At 44.8% G+C, this 18,644-nt stretch overlaps 2 protein-coding genes across 2 annotated transcripts; one reads left to right on the top strand and one right to left on the bottom strand.

Annotated features, from left to right (window-relative positions):
* Positions 1 to 2,940: 2,940 nt before the first annotated feature.
* On the bottom strand, positions 2,941 to 3,938 carry LOC102094274 (olfactory receptor 12D2). Its single transcript, XM_065076353.1, has one exon. It carries the CDS (start codon positions 3,931 to 3,933, stop codon positions 2,941 to 2,943), a length of 993 nt encoding a protein of 330 aa, XP_064932425.1. The 5' UTR covers positions 3,934 to 3,938.
* An 11,085-nt stretch (positions 3,939 to 15,023) lies between these two features.
* LOC135580533 (olfactory receptor 12D1-like) lies at positions 15,024 to 15,971 on the top strand. The gene has a single exon (XM_065076354.1). It carries the CDS (start codon positions 15,042 to 15,044, stop codon positions 15,969 to 15,971), a length of 930 nt encoding a protein of 309 aa, XP_064932426.1. The 5' UTR covers positions 15,024 to 15,041.
* The last annotated feature ends 2,673 nt before the right edge of the window (positions 15,972 to 18,644 follow it).

Genomic DNA, 18,644 nt, shown 5'->3' on the forward strand with positions numbered 1-18,644 from the left:
CTCCAGGTGCCTGTACCTGTTCACGAAGCAAACTGTCAGGCGTCTTCCCTCCTGATTTGCTCCAGGGGCTGTGTCTTGGGGCTCCGGAGATGAACTCTCAGGCGAGGCCGTATCCACCACAGTGCAAACAACAGGATTCCTCTTTCCCTGATAACCCTTTGCTCCGGAGTCTGTATTTTAGAACTCCATCGGCAAACTTTCAGGTGAGGCCTTATGACCATATGCAGAGCAAAGTTCAGGAGACAATATTCTCCTAGCATAAAAAAATTAACGGAGTAGAATAGCAAAAGGGCTGGGATAAGCTGTTACCTGCACAGAGGTTCGCCCGAGCATAGAAAACTAAAAACTTTTATATCTTCACAGACCATTAGCACCAAGATCCAGTCCAATAGCAAAATTTCACCACCAGGTCCTTTGTTCCCTATAGGTCCCTTTTTCCCTGACTCCACGTGGCCTTTGTTTTGTTCAGCTGTAGACATTGTTTTTAGTCCATATCCTTGAAGGTACCATTTTGTCTGGATAAATCCTTTCTTCTCAGCAAAGTGCAAAAATAGGCCACTCTTTGCAGACGTCTGTGATGTCTCTGTGTTGGCCTTGGATTGTTGTTTTCCCAGTCAGTTCCATTTTTCCCAGCAAAATACAAGCTAGACTTCATCTTGCAGGCGTTTAGTGTAGTCTGCAGTTGCTTTTGGCCAATACGAGCTTAAAGTCTAGGCAAATCTAGTCTAGTAAGTAACACGAATCAAAGAGTATATTAAAAATCATACAACCTTATATCTCTAAATAAGCCATTACACTTAGGTGTGCATCTGCTTACGCTAAATGACTAATCTTGAACTTGAATTGGGCTCATCCACTGACCTGTGGACAGTAAGGCCATCGCCATACAGCTCATGTATTTATTGAGGAGAGCTCAAAGTGGCTCATCTGGGCTGTTGCATTTATTGAATGAAGTGGTTGACTCATAGTCAAACTGCACACAGTAGGAAAGGTCTGCATGAGACTCCCTGCGCTCACAAGGCCTTTCCCTCCTCTGGAGCCTGGACCAAACTGCTCTGGTTGGGCTGGGGATGTCGAGTGCTTTCACCACAGCGAACTGGTGGAGGTGATCACTGAGCCACTTTCCTTTATCTATCAGCAATCTTGGCTGACTGGGGAGGTCCCAGTTGACTGGAAGTTGGCTGACATGATGCCCATCTACAAGAAGGGCTGTAAGAAGGACTTGGGGAACTACAGACCTGTCAGTCTAATCTTGGTGCTAGGGAAGGTCATGGGGCAGATCATCCTGAGTGACATCACATGGCACATATAAGAGAACCATAAGATCAGGCCCAGTCAACATGGGTTTATGAAAGGCAGGTCCTGTCTGACCAGCCTGATCTCCTTGTATGACAAGGTGAGCCACCTAACAGATGAGGGAAAGGCTGTGGATGTTGTGTACTTAGATTTCAGTAAGGTCTTTGACACCGTATCCCACAGTATTCTTCTGGAGAAGCTGCAGATCAAGGCCTGGATGGTGTTTCTGCAATGGATAAAGAACTGGCTGGATGGCTGGGCCCAAAGAGTTGTGGTGAACGGAGCCATATCCATTTGGTGGCTGGTTACAAGTGGTGTCCCCAGGGCTCGGTATTGGGGTCAGTTTTTTTTAATCTCTTTATTGATGATCTGGATGAGGGGATTGAGTGCACTCTTAGTAAGTTTGTAGATGACACCAAATTGGGTGGGAGTGTTGGTCTCTTCTCCCAAGTACTAAGTGATAGGACAGGAGGAAATGTCCTCAAGTTGTACCAGGGGAAATCTAAATTGGATATTAGGAAAAAAATTGGATATTAGGAAAAAATTCTTCCCAGAAAGGGTTGTCAGGCATTGGAACAGGCAGCCCAGGGTGGAGTCACCACTCCTGGAGCTGATTAAAAGGCATTTAAAGGAGGTTCTTAGGGACATGGTTTAGTGCTATAGTAGGTTTATGATTGGACTTGATAATCCTGAGGGTCTCTTCCAACTGAAACGATTCTATGATATGATTCCATGACATGGAACTGTAATCCAGGCTAAAACTGAAGGTGCTGAATGTCTGTGTAAAGACACACAGCACCTCAAAATTAAACACTTACAAACTGCTGCACCCCACATTAAGTTTGAGGTTTGGTACCCAAGTACAAATAGATATCTAGTGCTCTTAGAAATGTCCTTAATTCAGAGGCATGAAGTGTGACAAAGAACCTGTAACAGATGTGTCCAGTTCTGGATCCACAGGCAAAGTCAGAGTAGGTTACTCGAGGACATTTAACATGTCTGTAGTCGTCCATGCAAATACAGATCAATTCTTTCACCATTCACCATAATCTGGGTCTGGAACAGTAGACAGGCACATAAATACTTTTAAATATCTAAATCTAGGCAAGATAAGGCACGCTGCTAAAGCTCATGGAGATGAATCTCCTATCCAATTTTATGTTTAAATTTACATCTAGTTCATGAGTAAGGTTTCCCTTCTACTTGATGGAAAGAAACACATCTCTCCAGTGGGCTGACTCAAGTCAAATGTTGACAGTATCACGCTTAAGTTATACCCACCCAAAACATAACACTTGCTAACTCTCTTCAGCTATACAGGAGCTCTGAACCACCAGAGGGTCATTCAGCTGCCAAAACAGAGCTGTCAGGTAATTTCTTATCTTAGATCATCCAGGACACCTGCATGGGGCTGTCAACACTGCCTCAAGTCCTGCAAGAGGTACAAATGCATCTGTGTTAGAACCCCTAGACCACATGGGCTGCCATACACATGGAATCTAAATATGATGGAAGAAGCTTCAAGTCCTTGAATATCTCCCCTTTGACTTAGATCTAGACAATTAACTTCTTAATGTGTTAAACTGCATGAGACAATCAAACATTTTCCAGTCTTGCAACACAGAGTCCTTCTGAGCTCTTTCCTTAAAAACAGGTGAGCCTTGTCTTTGTTGTGAGCCTTGTCCTTGTTTTAGTCACATTCCTCCAGGAACATGATTTTTTCCCTAGCAATTTTTTCAGGGCAGATCTCATCTCGTGGTTCCTAAGAGTGTAGATCAAGGGGTTCAGAGCTGGGGTGACAGCACTGTACAGGAGAGACACTTGCACATCCCTTTGAAGGGAGCTTCCTGAGGAGGGTGGTGTGTAATTGAAGAGCACTGGTATGTAAAACAGTGCCACAACAGTGAGGTGGGAGGCACAGGTGGAGAAGGGCTTCCATCTTCCTTCCTGGGACCGGACCTTATGGAAAATGAAGCAGATGATGTAGAGGTAGGAGAGGACTATGAGGGCAAAGGAACCTAGTGCAACAGATGTGGTAATGACATTGAGGAGGGTCATGTTGAGGCTGGTACTACTGCAAGCCAAATTCAACAGTGGCTTGATGTCACAGAAGAAGTGATGAATGTGGTTGTGGCCACAGAAAATCAGCTGAGAGGTCATGACTGAGTGCATCATGGCATGCACAAAACCAATGGACCAGCTGGCCACAGCCAGCAGCAGACAAGTCTGGGGGCTCATGACAAGGGTGTAGCGCAAAGCATTGCAGATGGCCACGTAACGGTCATAGGCCATGGTGGCCAGTAACACAGCCTCAGTACTGCCCAGGAAGTGGAAGAAGTGGATCTGAGCTAAGCACCCACCAAAAGAGATGGGCTGATGTCCAAAGAGAAGGCCAGTCAACATCTTGGGACCAGTGACTGTGGAGTAGAAGATGTCCAGGCAGGACAAGTTCCCCAGGAAGAAGTACATTGGTGTGTGAAGACGGGGCTCAGCTATCACCATGGTCACAATGGCACCATTTCCCAGAAGACTGGTCAAGTAGAGCAAGAGGAAGCAAACAAAGAAAAAGTGCTGCAGCCCCTGGATATCAGTGAGACCCAAGAGGATGAACTCGCTGAGCTCTGTCTGGTTCAGCATTGCTAGAACAGTAAGAAACAAAAGCAAAATGTCAAGGTTCCACAGTTGTGAGCAGCAAGAGCATTAGAAAACATCAGACGTAATCAAACACAAAAGAAACTAACACCACAAAAACAACTTGAATGTAGTCTTCTCCTATTTCTGTCAAGAACCAAGAAAATATTCAAATTAAGCCTTCTACCTATGCATAACAGCAGAGTATGTAAGATGTGAAACAGGGCTGCTTTCTCACCTTCACCCACACTCATATTTCAGTTGTCCTCATCTGTAACTTCCTGCTGCAATTTGTGATCCCACCAATAAATCTTCAAGCTTCTGATGCTTTCTTTCCACTATTGTGCCTACATTTCATTAAGTCGCTTTCAGTTTTCACATTTCTAATGGTTACCATCTCTTCCAGACAGTTCTGAGATATGAAAAATTGCACACTTTCTAATTTTGTATAAACAGCCAGCAGAAGGTTGTGATCACAAACTGCTTTTCCTATTGGACTGTATACTTTGCCTAAAGAATGTCTCTAGGTTGCTCAGCAGCAGACGAATGGGACAAAAGCCAAGATCTCAGCTCCCGCAATACTGTGATGGAGCAAGACTGAACTTGCAGGAGACGAGTTACCTGGTGCAAGTTCCAGACGAACGGGCTCATCCCACTGAAAGTCGGTCATACTGCCCAATGAGACAACACGGTCAGTTCTGTCACCATCGTTCGTCTCTGTGTGATTCCCAACCATACAGAATAAAGAACAAAATCCTGACATTATTTTAGTAGAGCAGGCAGGCACAGCTATTTCTTGGTTACAACAGAGACTGCAAATATTACACGATGAGTGGTTTTCTCTGTACATTCAATGCAGTGATGACTAAAATTGATCAATCCAACTAATGAAAAAATATTGCTTTCAAAATACATCTTTTAAAGAGGTTAAAACATATATAGGAACATTTCACAGTCTTTCTCATCCATTCTGTTGTACTATATACTTCTACTTGAAACAAATGATTTTTGAAAGCCATTCAGAGAGGCCTCCAGCCCTATCGCTCCTTTTCTCATGCTTCCTTAGCTTAGTTTTTCAGCATGAAAACAGGAAACAAACAGGGAACGTCCAAACTGATTTCACCATAAAAGAACATGAGCATGTTGCACACATGCGTTCACTCTGGAACACTGCTCACATTTCTCTGAAAATGCCTTTAGTCTGATCTTTGAACAAGCTCCATTGGAAACATTAGGTTTGATAATATTATAGCCTTATCAACATTTTAGTGTGTCACCTGCACTGCAAGAGTTAGAGATGCCATTCTCTGTGCAATACCAATGCTTCAGTTTCTTCCATGGGATTTGCCACCTTTAGGCTTCTCCTCATTGAAATGCATCTGCAGAAAGACAGCATTTCATTCAGGTGTGTTCCACTACCTCCTCTGGTTCTGCCTGTTTTTCTCACTCAACCACAGGTGATCTAATCCCTTTCTTCTCTTCCTTCTGAGCATCTTTTTTTCTTCTCCTTCTACTACTTCCCTTCTGTTTCCCAGATGCTGACTAATATTTTCTCCGATTAACTGCTGAGCACATGCAGTCAAATGAAAATACTTTTCCCAAACATATTCTCTTTTATTTTCAATTTTATTGTTATTGTTATTTTAGTTTTTCCTTCTAACTTAAACACTAATGCAAGTACAAGATTTTTCATGCTGAGGTTTTCCTATTTTTCCAAATGTATAAATTACGTAATATAAAAAATACTTCTGCACAATCCTCACCTCTCTGTCAATCAGCACTTTTCTCATTGCAGTAGGGCCCTTTGATTGAGAGTCAGGAAGCAAAGCCGAGGACAAAGCAACGTATTTTGTGGAGTTAAGAGTGTTTCTACTCTCCTTTTTTCTGTGGTATCTCCTTGTCATTCTTGTAGCTGAGAGATCAATGCTGCAGCTGTGATGACAATGACTACTGTGAGTTCTCAGGGGCTTGTAGTTATTTGGGTAGGATTCAAGGAGCAGACTTTGCAAATGCTACCAGAAATCTCTGATGACCGAATTAGAGGAGCAGAAAGTCTTTTCTTCATGTCTAGAATGTGCAAAATATCAACAGCAATTAAATTTCTTATTGCTTTGATCAGTCTCCTGAGATGAGTTTTCTGAATCAATGGTGAATTGCACAGCAACATAGTGTGTAGATGAGCACCTGCAAAGTAGAAGAGCGAAAATAAAGCAGCCCACAGAGACTAGATAACAACAAATCCTTCCCAAAACTAACCAAGCCAACCAACCCACCCGCAGCCTCCTTCCAAAAAAGCTAAAAAAAATCTTCTCACAGTTTTGTGTCATTGGTGAACTTACTTAACATTCCATTAAGTCCTGCGTTTAAGTTGTTTATGAAGATATCTGGCCCTAAGAGGGATGCCTGCAGGACCCCATAGTGGCTGCTCACCAGCCCAACACAAACCTGTTTACTGGAACCCTTTGAGCCTGACCCATCAGCCCGTTTCTTTCCCACTGCATGGTTCTCTGGGGCCCCCAAGGCCATGTAAGACTCATTTTGACCTTGCTTAACATTAGTATATGGCGTTATAATTTTCTCATCCTCAGGCAGAGTTTTCAATGCTTCCCTAGCTAAGTGCATTGACAGATGCAATATCGGCACAAGCAGAGCCTAGCTTGTCTTTGTACATCAGCAAACTCTCCCTGGCCTGTGAGCATATCAAATGCCGCTGTTCTTAATGGATCTCTGTCATCCCTTTCTAAATTCTGCGTTACTGCTTGTTGTACCATATCATACCAGCGTGTCCACCAGAGTAGCTGCTGAATTTTTGTTAATATCATTTGCAGCGACGTTCATTAATCCAATGGATTCATAAGATTTAGTAGTAAAAATATTATCAATAAATGCCTGAGTATAAGGTGACTGTAACCCGTGTTCTTTTACTGATTTCCTCGCCTCCTTGACTACTTCCCAGGGAAAAGGAGCCCAGTAACTAGAGTTCTTTCTCCCGTCATTCCCTGTACCTCCCAGCATTACCGGATACACAGAAGGCAAAACTTCGCCCTCAAGTAATGCATTTTTTGTAATACCTTGCCACCTCATGGTAGGATTGCCACCTGCATCTCCTCCCTTTCCCTCCCCAGAATGCCTATCAGAGGTGTTCTGTTCCAATTTACGCATTGTAATGTCGTCTCTGCATTCTTGGTCTTCTAGTTGAGCTTGTTGAATCTGTTGCTGTCTCTCCAAATCTTCTACCTTCCGAATAAGCTTTTGGGCCCATTTAGGCTTCATCGGAATCCCAGGATGAATCGGAGGTTCAGGAGTAGGCAGTGTAGACAGTGGCAAAGGAGGAAAAAACTGTTTCTTCTTCGTTGAATCAGAGGGTGCATTTGGATCAATGTCCATATCGTCAGTAGACTCGTCCTGTTTTTTTGGCAATTCTTCCCTCAGAAAAGGCGCAGACTATTCCTCTGTTGTCTTTTCTTCTGGGAGTGAATACTTTGCTGGATCAGGAGCAAACTCTTGCAATTGAACTGGAAAAGCCTGTTTCAAATCACTGTGGCTCGTAACAGTCCTTTTGTCCTTTAACTGTTGCAAGTTGGACTCAAAGCCACGAAGGCGCTCTGTGTAACATTTTTTTCGGCTTTTAACTGTTTCAATGTAGAAATTATCAGCCACCAGGTGGTTGCAAGGTTGTTAATACCTTTTTCACTGTGGCTGATTGCTTCCCACAACGCATTTCCCACTTTTTCCCAAGTCTCTATTTGAAAAGCTCCTGACGGATTGGTAGGAAACCCATTGTCCCTGTCTTTTTAGGTTATTCTCCTCATACTTCACTCCTCTCCTAGAGAGCATATGCAAGAGGAGCTGCAGTATTGCCCCTTCTTCATTAGATATATTCTGCCCCACCTCCTCTCGCCTCCAGCTGCTCACCTCTTCGGTTGTCCATTGCAATGATATTCTTCCTTCCGTCTCTACTGCAGCAAACAGGAGAGACACAGCCCACAGACTGCGCCCCGGTCACGGTCCAGCTGCGCCATCTCCAGCTGAGGCTCGTTCCTCATAGCAGTGGTCCACCCTCCGTAACTTCTTGCGGATCACGTTGGGGTCACCACTTGCAAGGGCGAAAACCACAGGCTCCACACATCCAATGTGAATTGAAGTGAAGACATTTATTGTTTGTTACAATTCTCCCTCATTATCTTTTTGACCTACCCACCCATCAGAATACTGCAGGTAATTGGATAATAACTACTGTTCACAAACTAACAAGTGATTGGATTTAACAAATCTGCACAAGCTCTAGTGTTAAGCAAAAAGTATTTATAAAATTGCTGACTTGCTGACTCTTTTCTTCACTGGACACTCTTTCTTTTGTTTTCACTCAAGCCTGCACAAAGTCATGTCAGGCACGTAGGCTGCTCGACTCTTGCTCTCTTGCTGGACACGTAGGCCTCAGAGGCCTGTACAGTTCAGTTCCATACAATGTCCTTGAAATATCTGCCCTTTTTTACTTGGCGTATTGGAATAAATTATAGTTGTTGTACCTCAGGCCTTGCAAACAAAGAAGTGAACCCAGGTCATAGCAGGAATATTACAAAGTAGATTACAAAATTCTTATCCCCCCAACCCCCTCTACCTCCATGTCCATTAAGCAGGCAAACTCTCTGGCTTGGCAAACAGATGTTTGTTTTCCTCTGCATCAATGCAAAAATTATAGCCTGGATTGTTTCCCCCTCAAGAAAGGACCCTCAATAACGCGTTGAGAATCAAGTTAGTAGCTCACGATTGGAGGGGAGGAGCCGTGTCTCCTGCAAGTGTCCCTGCTACTGGTGGGAGAGACTGGGTTCTAGTCTGGACTTGATCTGATTTTTTTGCACTCAGAACAAAGATCTCTTTCCCAAACTAGCTAGTAACTTGCTCAGTTCAGGACAGAAAGGGTAAGCTGAAACAGCGCCAGCTCGCTGTGGTAGCTTTGTTTTAATTAGTTCCCTTCTTATGTGGACTGAGGGAAAGCTAAGGGATGGGATGGATCCATAACTCATTGAACCTGGTACTTTCTGTCTGATTCTTTCTCTGGCTTGCCAGAGGGAGTGTTCATCAAAGTGAAATGGAGCTCATGCTTCTATTTTCTCTCAGCTTATTTCGATCTAATTTCAGTCCCAATTCTAGAATTGCTTATACCCAAGCAGTATTTTCTCTTCCACTTTGTGTCATTATTACCTAAATCACATCACTGTAGGAGATCGGGGAATGAAGGAGTTAAGTTTAGCCTGGGAAAAATAAGGAGAGGTGGGGGCAGGTGTTTTTGTTTGTTTGTTTCTTACCATCCAATGTATTTTAATTGGCAAAAAATAGATCAATTTTCCCCAAGTTGGCCTGTTTTGCCTTTGATGGTAATCAGTCAATGATCTTCGCATACTTATCTCAAGAGATTTCTCATCTTATTTTATCCTCCTGTCCTGTTCTATTGAGGAGGGGACATGAGAGAACAGCTGGGTGGGAGTCCAGCTGCAGCCCAATCCACTACAGTAGTAAATGTAACAAGTGCTGCTAAGAGTGGATTTTGGGAATAAAAAACGGATAAAATAGGAAATGAAAATAAAGGCAGTTGAGAGTGGCCTCACAGTCACAGGCCCTGGTTGTTGTGGGGGATTTTAATTTCCCTGATGTTTGCTGGAAGGACCATTCAGCCAGCCAGCCACAGTCCAGGAGGTTCCTCCAGTGCATTGATGATAACTTCCTCATGCAGATGGTGGAGGAACCAACTAGGAGAGGTGCACTGCTGGATCTCATCCTCACTAACAAGGAGGGTCTGGTCGAAGCAGGAAAGGTTGAGGGCTGCCTGGGTTGCAGTGACCACGAGATGGTGGAGTTCAGCATCTTGGGTGGCAGGAACAGAATAGCAAGTAGAATTGCAACCCTGGACTTTAGCAGGGCTAACTTTGGCCTTTTCAAGCAATTGCTGGGGGAAATCCCATGGGCAAGACTGCTTGAATGAAAAGGGGCCCAAGATAGCTGGATTGCATTCAGAGATTGCTTCTTCCACGCTCAGGATCAGAGCATCCCCACACGAAGGAAGTCAAGGAAGGGAGCCAGGAGGCCTGCGTGGTTGAATAGGGATCTGTTGGGTATGCTCAAGCAGAAAAGGAGAGTTTACAGGTCATGGAAGCAGGGGCTGGCCACTTGGGAAGAATATAAGGCTGCTGTTAGAGGATGTAGGAAGGCAGCTAGGATAGCCAAGGCCTCCTTAGAATTACAGCTGGCGAGAGGGGTCAAGGACAGCAAAAAGAACTTTTTCAAATACATAGCTGATAAAACTAATACCAGAGGCAATGTAGGCCCACTAATGAACGGGGTGGGTGCCCTGGTGGCAGAAGATACAGAGAAGGCAGAATTACTGAATGCGTTCTTTGTCTCAGTCTACTCTGCCGGAGGCTGTCCTGGGGAGCCCTGTACCCCTGAGACCCCGGATGTAGCCAGGTCAATGGAGGAGTTTGCTTTAGTTGATGAGGACTGGGTTAGGGAGCAATTAAATAGTCTGGACATCCATAAATCCATGGGTCCAGATGGGATGCATCTGCGGGTGCTGAGGGAGCTGGCTGAAGTCATTGTTGGACTGCTCTCCATCATCTTTGCCAAGTCTTGGGAAACGGGGGAGGTGCCCAAGGATTGGAGGAAAGCAAATGTCACTCCAGTCTTCAAAAAGGGCAAGAAGGAGGACCCGGGTAATTATAGACCGGTCAGCCTCACCTCTGTCCCTGGGAAAGTAATGGAACAGCTAATCCTTGGTGCCATCTCAAGGCATATCAAGGATAAGAGGGTTATTAGGGGCAGTCAGCATGGCTTTACCAAGGGTAAGTCATGCTTGACCAACCTCATAGCCTTTTAGGAGAATGTAACAAGGTGGATGGATGATGGCAGAACGGTGGATGTGGTCTACCTTGACTTCAGTAAAGCCTTTGACACAGTCTCCCACAGCATCCTCACAGCTAAGTTGAGGAAGTGTGGTCTAGACAATAGACTAGTGAGGTGGGTTGCAAACTGGCTTAAGGAGAGAAACCAGAGAGTGGTAGTCAATGGTGCGGAGTCTAGTTGGAGGCCAGTATCTAGTGGAGTGCCTCAGGGGTCAGTGCTGGGGCCAATATTATTCAATATATTCATTAACGATTTAGACGAGGGAATAGAGTGTACTATCAGCAAGTTTGCTGATGACACTAAGCTGGGAGGTGTGGCTGACACACCAGAAGGCTGTGCTGCCATCCAGCGGGACCTGGACAGGCTGGAGAGTTGGGCGGGGAATAACCTAATGAAATTTAACAAGGGAAAGTGTAGAGACCTGCATCTGGACAGGAACAACCCCAGGTTCCAGTATAGGTTGGGAAATTACATATTAGAGAGCAGTGTAGGGGAAAGGGACCTGGGGGTCCTGGTGGACAACAGGATGACCATGAGCCAGCACTGGGCCCTTGTGGCCAGGAAGGCCAATGGCATCCTGCGGTGTATTAGAAGGGGAGTGGCTAGTAGATCGAGAGAGGTTCTCCTTCCCCTCTACTCCGCCCTAGTGAGACCACATCTGGAATATTGTGTCCAGTTCTGGGCCCCTCAGTTCAAGAAGGACAGGGAACTGCTGGAGAGGGTCCAGCGTAGGGCAACCAAGATGATTAAGGGAGTGGAGCACCTCCCTTATGAAGAAAGGCTGAGGGAGCTGGGGCTCTTTAGTTTGGAGAAGAGGAGACTAAGGGGGGACCTCATTAATGTTTATAAATATATAAAGGGTGAGTGCCATGAGGATGGAGCCAGGCTCTTCTCGGTGGCCAACAATGATAGGACAAGGGGTAATGGGTTCAAGCTGGAACACAAGAGGTTCCGCTTAAATTTGAGAAAAAACTTCTTCTCAGTGAGGGTAACAGAGCACTGGAACAGGCTGCCCAGGGAGGTTGTGGAGTCTCCTTCTCTGAAGACATTCAAAACCCGCCTGGACATGTTCCTGTGCGACCTCACCTAGGCGTTCCTGCTCCAGCAGGGGGATTGGACTAGATGATCTTCTGAGGTCCCTTCCAATCCCAAACATACTGTGATACTGTGATACTGTGATACTGTGATACTGTGATACTGTGATACTGTGATACTGTGATACTGTGATACTGTGATACTGTATGGGGTAGAAGGATAAAAGATTTTAATGCATTGTGGCTTAGGCAAGTGGAAAGGTTTCAGTCGGTTATAGAATTAACACAATGTGTGAATGGGATGGTCAGAGGATACTTCAATGTTTCAGAGAATGCTGGACCTCAGCATGATGCAGATGGCATGGAATGAGGGGAGGAGATTGTACTGTGTTGAGCTGGCATGGAGTCAGCCTTCTTCCTAGTGAGTGCTGTGTGGTGTGTGCTTTGTATTTTTGGCTTAAAGAGTGTTGAAAAAACACCAATATTTTGGCTATTGCTGAGCAGTGCTTGTTCAGAGTCAAGTCTTTCTCTCCACAAAGACCAGAAGTCTTGGGATAAGATGGTGACTTGGAGGGAACACAGCCAGGACAGCTGGCCCAAACTGCCCAAGGGGATATTCCATACCATATGAGGTTTCGCACAGCAAGAAAAGCTCAAGGAATGGAGGAGGATGAGACCATGTTCACAGTTAAGGTGTTTGTTTTCTCAAGCCACACTTAGGCATGCTGAGTCCCTGCTTCCTAGGAAGTGGCTGGACATCTGCCTGATGATGTGAAGTTGTGAATTAAGTCCATTTTTGCTTGTGCACACAGCTTTTTCTCCCCTTATTAAACTGTCATTACCTTGATCCACAACTCTTTCCACTTCCTTTTAATTTTCTCCCCACAAGAGAGGGGAGTGTGAGAGGTACGATGCTTACGCAGTTGCAGAAAATTGGAGAATAAACTGACTCCCTTGACATGGTAATAAGGGACAAACGATAAGGGAGACATTGAGAAGAACCAAACCTTGTCAGTCAATGACTCGATGAAGGTAAACAGGGACAAACAAAGGCAGGGTAAACAGGACAGGGTATAAAATGGACTGGTCCCATGAAAACAGGGCCAGTCAATGCACTCACCTGGTGAGCCCTGCACCTCATCTCTGCAGTCTGTCCTATCATCTTATAGCTTCTTATTTTCAATCTCTTCTCTGCTGCTGGTGGGACCTGGGTGTGGGATTATAAACCAGGAATATCCAAAACTGTCTTACTATTGGAGTGGTATGTAGGGCAGCCAGACCTTGGTATGGATCCCACAATTTCTATGGGTGGCTGTTTTGCTTCAGAAAGGAAACTAGGAGCCCTTGGGCTGACTCCTGACATTGAGATGCAAATCTGGCAAGTATTTTGCTACAAAGACGCCAGAATCTCATCCTTATCTGTGAAACCACAGCGAAAATAAAACATCAGAAATCCAAAGAGAGCACAATGGATGGAACAAATGTGAGGTTTCACAAATACTAATTCTAATTCTAATATTTGAAAGAGATTTAGGAAATGTTGCCCAAACACTGCTTCAGGTCAGCTGGGGTTGCACAACTCACGAGGAATTCCAGCCATAAACTCTGTGCACCGAGATGGAGATCTTTGTGTTAGATCTTTTAGGGGGGGGTGTTGAGGAGGAGAGGTAAATAGGTTGTTTGTTTTTTGTGGACTGTTTCACTTTATCTTTTCTGTTTTACGGGTGCTCATCTACGCACTTTCTTCAGGCAACACTATGTTGCTGTGCAATTCCCCATTGATTCAGAAATCTCATCTCAGGAGAGTGAACAAAGCAATAGGAAATTTAATTCCCACATGAGGTTGTTTATATTTTGCACATTTTGGACATGAAGGAAAATCTTTATTCCTCCTCTAATGAGGTCACCAGAGATTTCTAGTACCATTTGCAAAGCTTCCTCCATGCATCCTACCTGAATAACTACAAGCCCTTGAGAACTCATAGTAGTCATTGTCATCACAGCTGCAGCATTGATCTCTCAGCTACAAGAATGTCAAGGAGATACCACAGAAAAAAGGAGAGCAGAAATTCTCGGTCTCTTAACTCCACAAAATATTCTGATTTATCCTCAGCTTTGCTGAGGATATGTTCTAACCTATATGTATATTTTCTAACGTATTTAAAAGGCATATTTTGCAAGTAATTATATTTTTCTAGTTGGATTCGTCAATCTTAATCATCACTGCTTTGAATGTACAGAGAAAACTACTCATCTTGTAAAATTTGGGGTCTCTGTTGTAAGCCAGAAATAGCTGTGCCTGCCTGCTCTAGTAGAATAATGTCAGGAGTTTGTTCTTTGTTCTTTATGAAAAAAAAACTGAAAGCAAGTGTGTACCCATTTGCATTTCAGAAGACGAACGATGGTGACAGAACTGACCGTGTTGTCTCATTGGGCAGTATGACCGACTTTCAGTGGGATGAGCCCGTTCGTCTGGAACTTGCACCAGGTAACTCGTCTCCTGCAAGTTCAGTCTTGCTCCATCACAGTATTGCGGGAGCTGAGATCTTGGCTTTTGTCCCATTCGTCTGCTGCTGAGCAACCTAGAGACATTCTTTAGGCAAAGTATACAGTCCAATAGGAAAAGCAGTTTGTGATCACAAGCTCAGGCAGCCTCTTGCTTTATTCTCATCAGCAACCAAAAGAAATGCTGAGGCCTGTATGATACCTTGGGGCACCTTCTGCTGGCTGTTTATACAAAATTGGAAATTGTGCAGTTTTTCATATCTCAGAACTGTCTGGAAGAGATGGTAACCATTAGAAATGTGAAAACTGAAAGCGACTTAATGAAATGTAGGCACAATAGTGGAAAGAAAGCATCAGAAGCTAGGAGTTTTATTGATGGGATCAGGAGTTGCAGCAGTAAGTTACAGATGAGGACAACTGAAATATGAGTGTGGGTGATGGTGAGAAAGTAGCCATGTTTCACATCTTACATATTGTGCTGTTATGCATAGGTAGAAGGCTTTATTTGAAGATTTTCTTGGTTCTTGACAGAAATAGGAGAAGACTACATTCAAGTTATATTTTTGTCCATGTTAGTTTCTTTTGTGTTTGATTATGTCTGATGTTTTGTTATGCTCTTGCTGCTCACAACTGTGGAACCTTGACATTTTGCTTTTGTTTCTTACTGTTCTAGCAATGCTGAACCAGACAGAGCTCAGCGAGTTCATCCTCTTGGGTCTCACTGATATCCAGGGGCTGCAGCACTTTTTCTTTGTTTGCTTCCTCTTGCTCTACTTGACCAGTCTTCTGGGAAATGGTGCCATTGTGACCACGGTGATAGCTGAGCCCCATCTTCACACACCAATGTACTTCTTCCTGGGGAACTTGTCCTGCCTGGACATTGTCTTCTCCACAGTCACTGGTCCCAAGATGTTGACTGGCCTTCTCTTTGGACATCAGCCCATCTCTTTTGGTGGGTGCTTAGCTCAGATCCACTTCTTCCACTTCCTGGGAACTACTGAGTTTGTGCTACTGGCCACCATGGCCTATGACCGTTATGTGGCCATCTGCAATCCTTTGCGCTACACCCTTGTCATGAGCCCCCAGACTTGTCTGCTGCTGGCTGCGGCCAGCTGGTCCATTGGTTTTGTGCATGCCATGATACACTCAGTCATGACCTCTCAGCTGACTTTCTGTGGCCACAACCACGTTCATCACTTCTTCTGTGACATCAAGCCACTGTTGAATTTGGCTTGCAGTAGTACCAGCCTCAACATGACCCTCCTCAATGTCATTACCACATCTGTTGCACTAGGCTCCTTTGCTCTCATAGTCCTCTCCTACCTCTACCTCATCTTCTTCACCTTCCATAAGGTCCGGTCCCAGGAAGGAAGATGGAAGCCCTTCTCCACCTGTGCCTCCCACCTCACCGTTGTGGCACTGTTGTACATACCAGTGCTCTTCAATTATACACCACCCTCCTCAGGAAGCTCCCTTCAAAGGGATGTGCAAGTGTCTCTCCTGTACAGTGCTGTCACCCCAGCTCTGAACCCCTTGATCTACACTCTTAGGAACCCGGAGAAGAGATCTGCCATGAAAAAAATGCTATATTTTGAGTGGACATAACTTGAGCATGATATTGTCAACATTTGACTCGAGTCAGACCACTGGAAGGATCTGCTGAATGATGAAACCACTGATCTGTATTTACATGAACTGCTACAGACATGTTAAATGTCCTCAAGTATCCTACCCTGACTTTGCCTTTGGATCCAGAACTGGACACGTCTGTTGCAGTTCCTTTGTCACACTCCATGCCTGTGAATTAAGGACATTCCTAAGAGCACTGGATATCTACTTATACTTGGGTACCAAATCCCAACTTTAGTGTGGGATGCAGCAGTTTATAAGTACTTCATTTTGAGATTTTGTGTGTCTTAACACAGACATTCAGCACCTTCAATCTTAGCCTGGATTACAGTTTCATGTAATGGAATCGTATCATAGAATCATAGAATCATTTCAGTTGGAAGAGACCCTCAGCATCACTGAGTCCAACCATAACCCAATCCTAGCACTAAACCATGTGCCTAAGAACCTTCTCGAAACACCTTTTCAACCCCCCCAGGGATGGTGACTCCAGTACTGCCCTGGGCAGCCTGTTCCGTTGCCTGAAAACCCTTTCCGGGAAAATCTTTTTCTAATATCCAATCTAAACCTCCCCTGGCATAACTTGTGGCCATTTCCTCTTGTCCAATCAGTTGTTTCTTGGGAGAAGAGACCAACCCCCTCCATTCTCCAACCTCCCTTCAGGCAGTTGTAGATAGCAATAAGGTCTCCCCTCAGCCTCCTTTTCTTAAGGCTAAACAGACCTTGTTCCCTCAACTGCTCCTCATCACACTTGTGCTCCAGGTCCTTCACCAGCTTCATCACCTCCTCTGCACTCTCTCCAGTACTTCAATAACCCTCTTATGATGAGGGGCGCAAAACTGAACACACTATTCGAGGTGAGACCTCCCCAGCACCGAGTGCAGTGGCACCACCACTGCTCTAGTCCTCCTGGTCACACTATTCCTGATACATGCCAGGATGCTGGTGGCCTTTTGGCCACCTGAACACACTGCTGGCTCATGTTCAGTTGGCTGTCAATCAACACTCCCAGATCCCTTTCTGCCAGGCAGCTTTTCAGCCACTCTTCCCTGAGCCTGCACCGTTCATGGGGTTGTTGTGACCCAAGTGCAGGCCCCAGCACTTGGCCTTGTGTGCTGGTTTGACTGAAAATGGGTTAGCTTTCTTCGTGCAGTTAGAAAACTTTCCTTTTTCATAGCTACCACACTATTTATTTGGACTTAGTTGAGAACAAGCAGATAACACCCCAACACAGAGTTAATGTTTTTAATTGCTTTGGTCTGAGAGCCAAGGACATTTTGAGTACCTTGCTTACAGGTGTGAGGCATCAAGGAAGGGCGGCAGAAATGGAGCAGAGCTTGACTGACATCCAGACTGATCAATTTGAGTATTCCATCCCATTAGTATCCTGCTAATGATTTAAGGAGAGTTGGGGAGCAAGAAACTTCCAGTTTTGGCTCTAGTGATCTCTCTGGTTTTTCACTCTCTCTCTCTGTTGGTAGCCAGAAAGTTCAGTTGGGACACTCAGCCCAGCCTTTTGCCATTTTGCAGAGGCCTCTGGGCTCCTCTGCCTTTTTTCTCTCTTTCTCTCTCTCTGGGATCAGCTTTAGGACCAGGTGTGGCTTGCTGGGATTAGCTGCTCATTTGTGGCCAGAGTTTATTTGGAATTGTTTTGAGTATATTTTATTTCTCTTATTTATATATCTCTCTCTATATCTATCTATATATATATAGATATTTACTAGTAGTGTATTAGTATTTTGTTATTTTAGTTATTTTATTAAACTGTGTTTATCTCAATCCGAGTTTCTCCCTTCCTTTTTGATTCTTTACCTTGCTGGGGTGGGGCAGGGGAGGGGGAGAGCGAATGGCTATTGGTTGTACTGCTAACTTGGGTTAAACCACGACACCTTGTTAAACCTCAGGCACTTGCCCTCAGCGCAACTCTCCAGCTGGTCCAGATCCCTCTGTATGGCCTTCCTACCTTCCAACAGATCAACGCTTTCACCCAATTTGGTGTCATCTGCAGACTCACTGAGGGTGCACTCAATCCCCTCATTCTGATTATTGACAAAGAGACCAAACAAAACTGCCACCAGTACAGAGCCCTGAGGACACCACTCATAACCAGCCACCCACTGGATTTGGTTCCTTTCACCACAACTCTTTGGGCCCGGCCATCCAACCAGTTCTTTACCCATTGCAGATACACCCATCCAGGCCATGAGCTGCAGCTTCTCCAGGAGATGCTGTAGGATATGGTGTCAAAGGCTTTACTAAAATCTAACTACACAACATCCACAGCCTTTCCCTCATCTACTACGTGGGTCATCTTGTCGTACAAGGAGATCAGGTTGGTCAAACAGAACCTGCCTTTCATAAACCCACGTTGACTGGGCCTGATCTTATGGTTCTCTTCTATATTCCATGTCATGATCCACAGGATTATCTGCTCCATGACCTTCCCTAGCACCAGGTTAGACTGACAGGTCTGTAGTTCCCTGGATCTTCCTTCTGACGCTTCTTCTAGATGGGTGTCACGTTAGCCAAATTCCAGTCAACTGGGACCTTCCCAGTTAGCTAAGATTGCAGATAATTAATGGAAAGTGGCTTGGTGATCACCTCCGCCAGCTCCCTCAGCAACGTTGGGTGCATCTCATCTGGCCCCAT

The sequence above is a fragment of the Columba livia genome, chromosome 11 (assembly GCF_036013475.1).
Source record: "Columba livia isolate bColLiv1 breed racing homer chromosome 11, bColLiv1.pat.W.v2, whole genome shotgun sequence".
In the NCBI taxonomy this organism is placed as follows: Eukaryota; Metazoa; Chordata; class Aves; order Columbiformes; family Columbidae; genus Columba; species Columba livia.

Coding starts and splice junctions, on each gene's coding strand:
- LOC102094274 (XM_065076353.1), bottom strand. CDS start 3,933: ATGCTGAACCAGACAGAGCTCAGCGAGTTCATCCTCTTGGGTCTCACT.
- LOC135580533 (XM_065076354.1), top strand. CDS start 15,042: ATGCTGAACCAGACAGAGCTCAGCGAGTTCATCCTCTTGGGTCTCACT.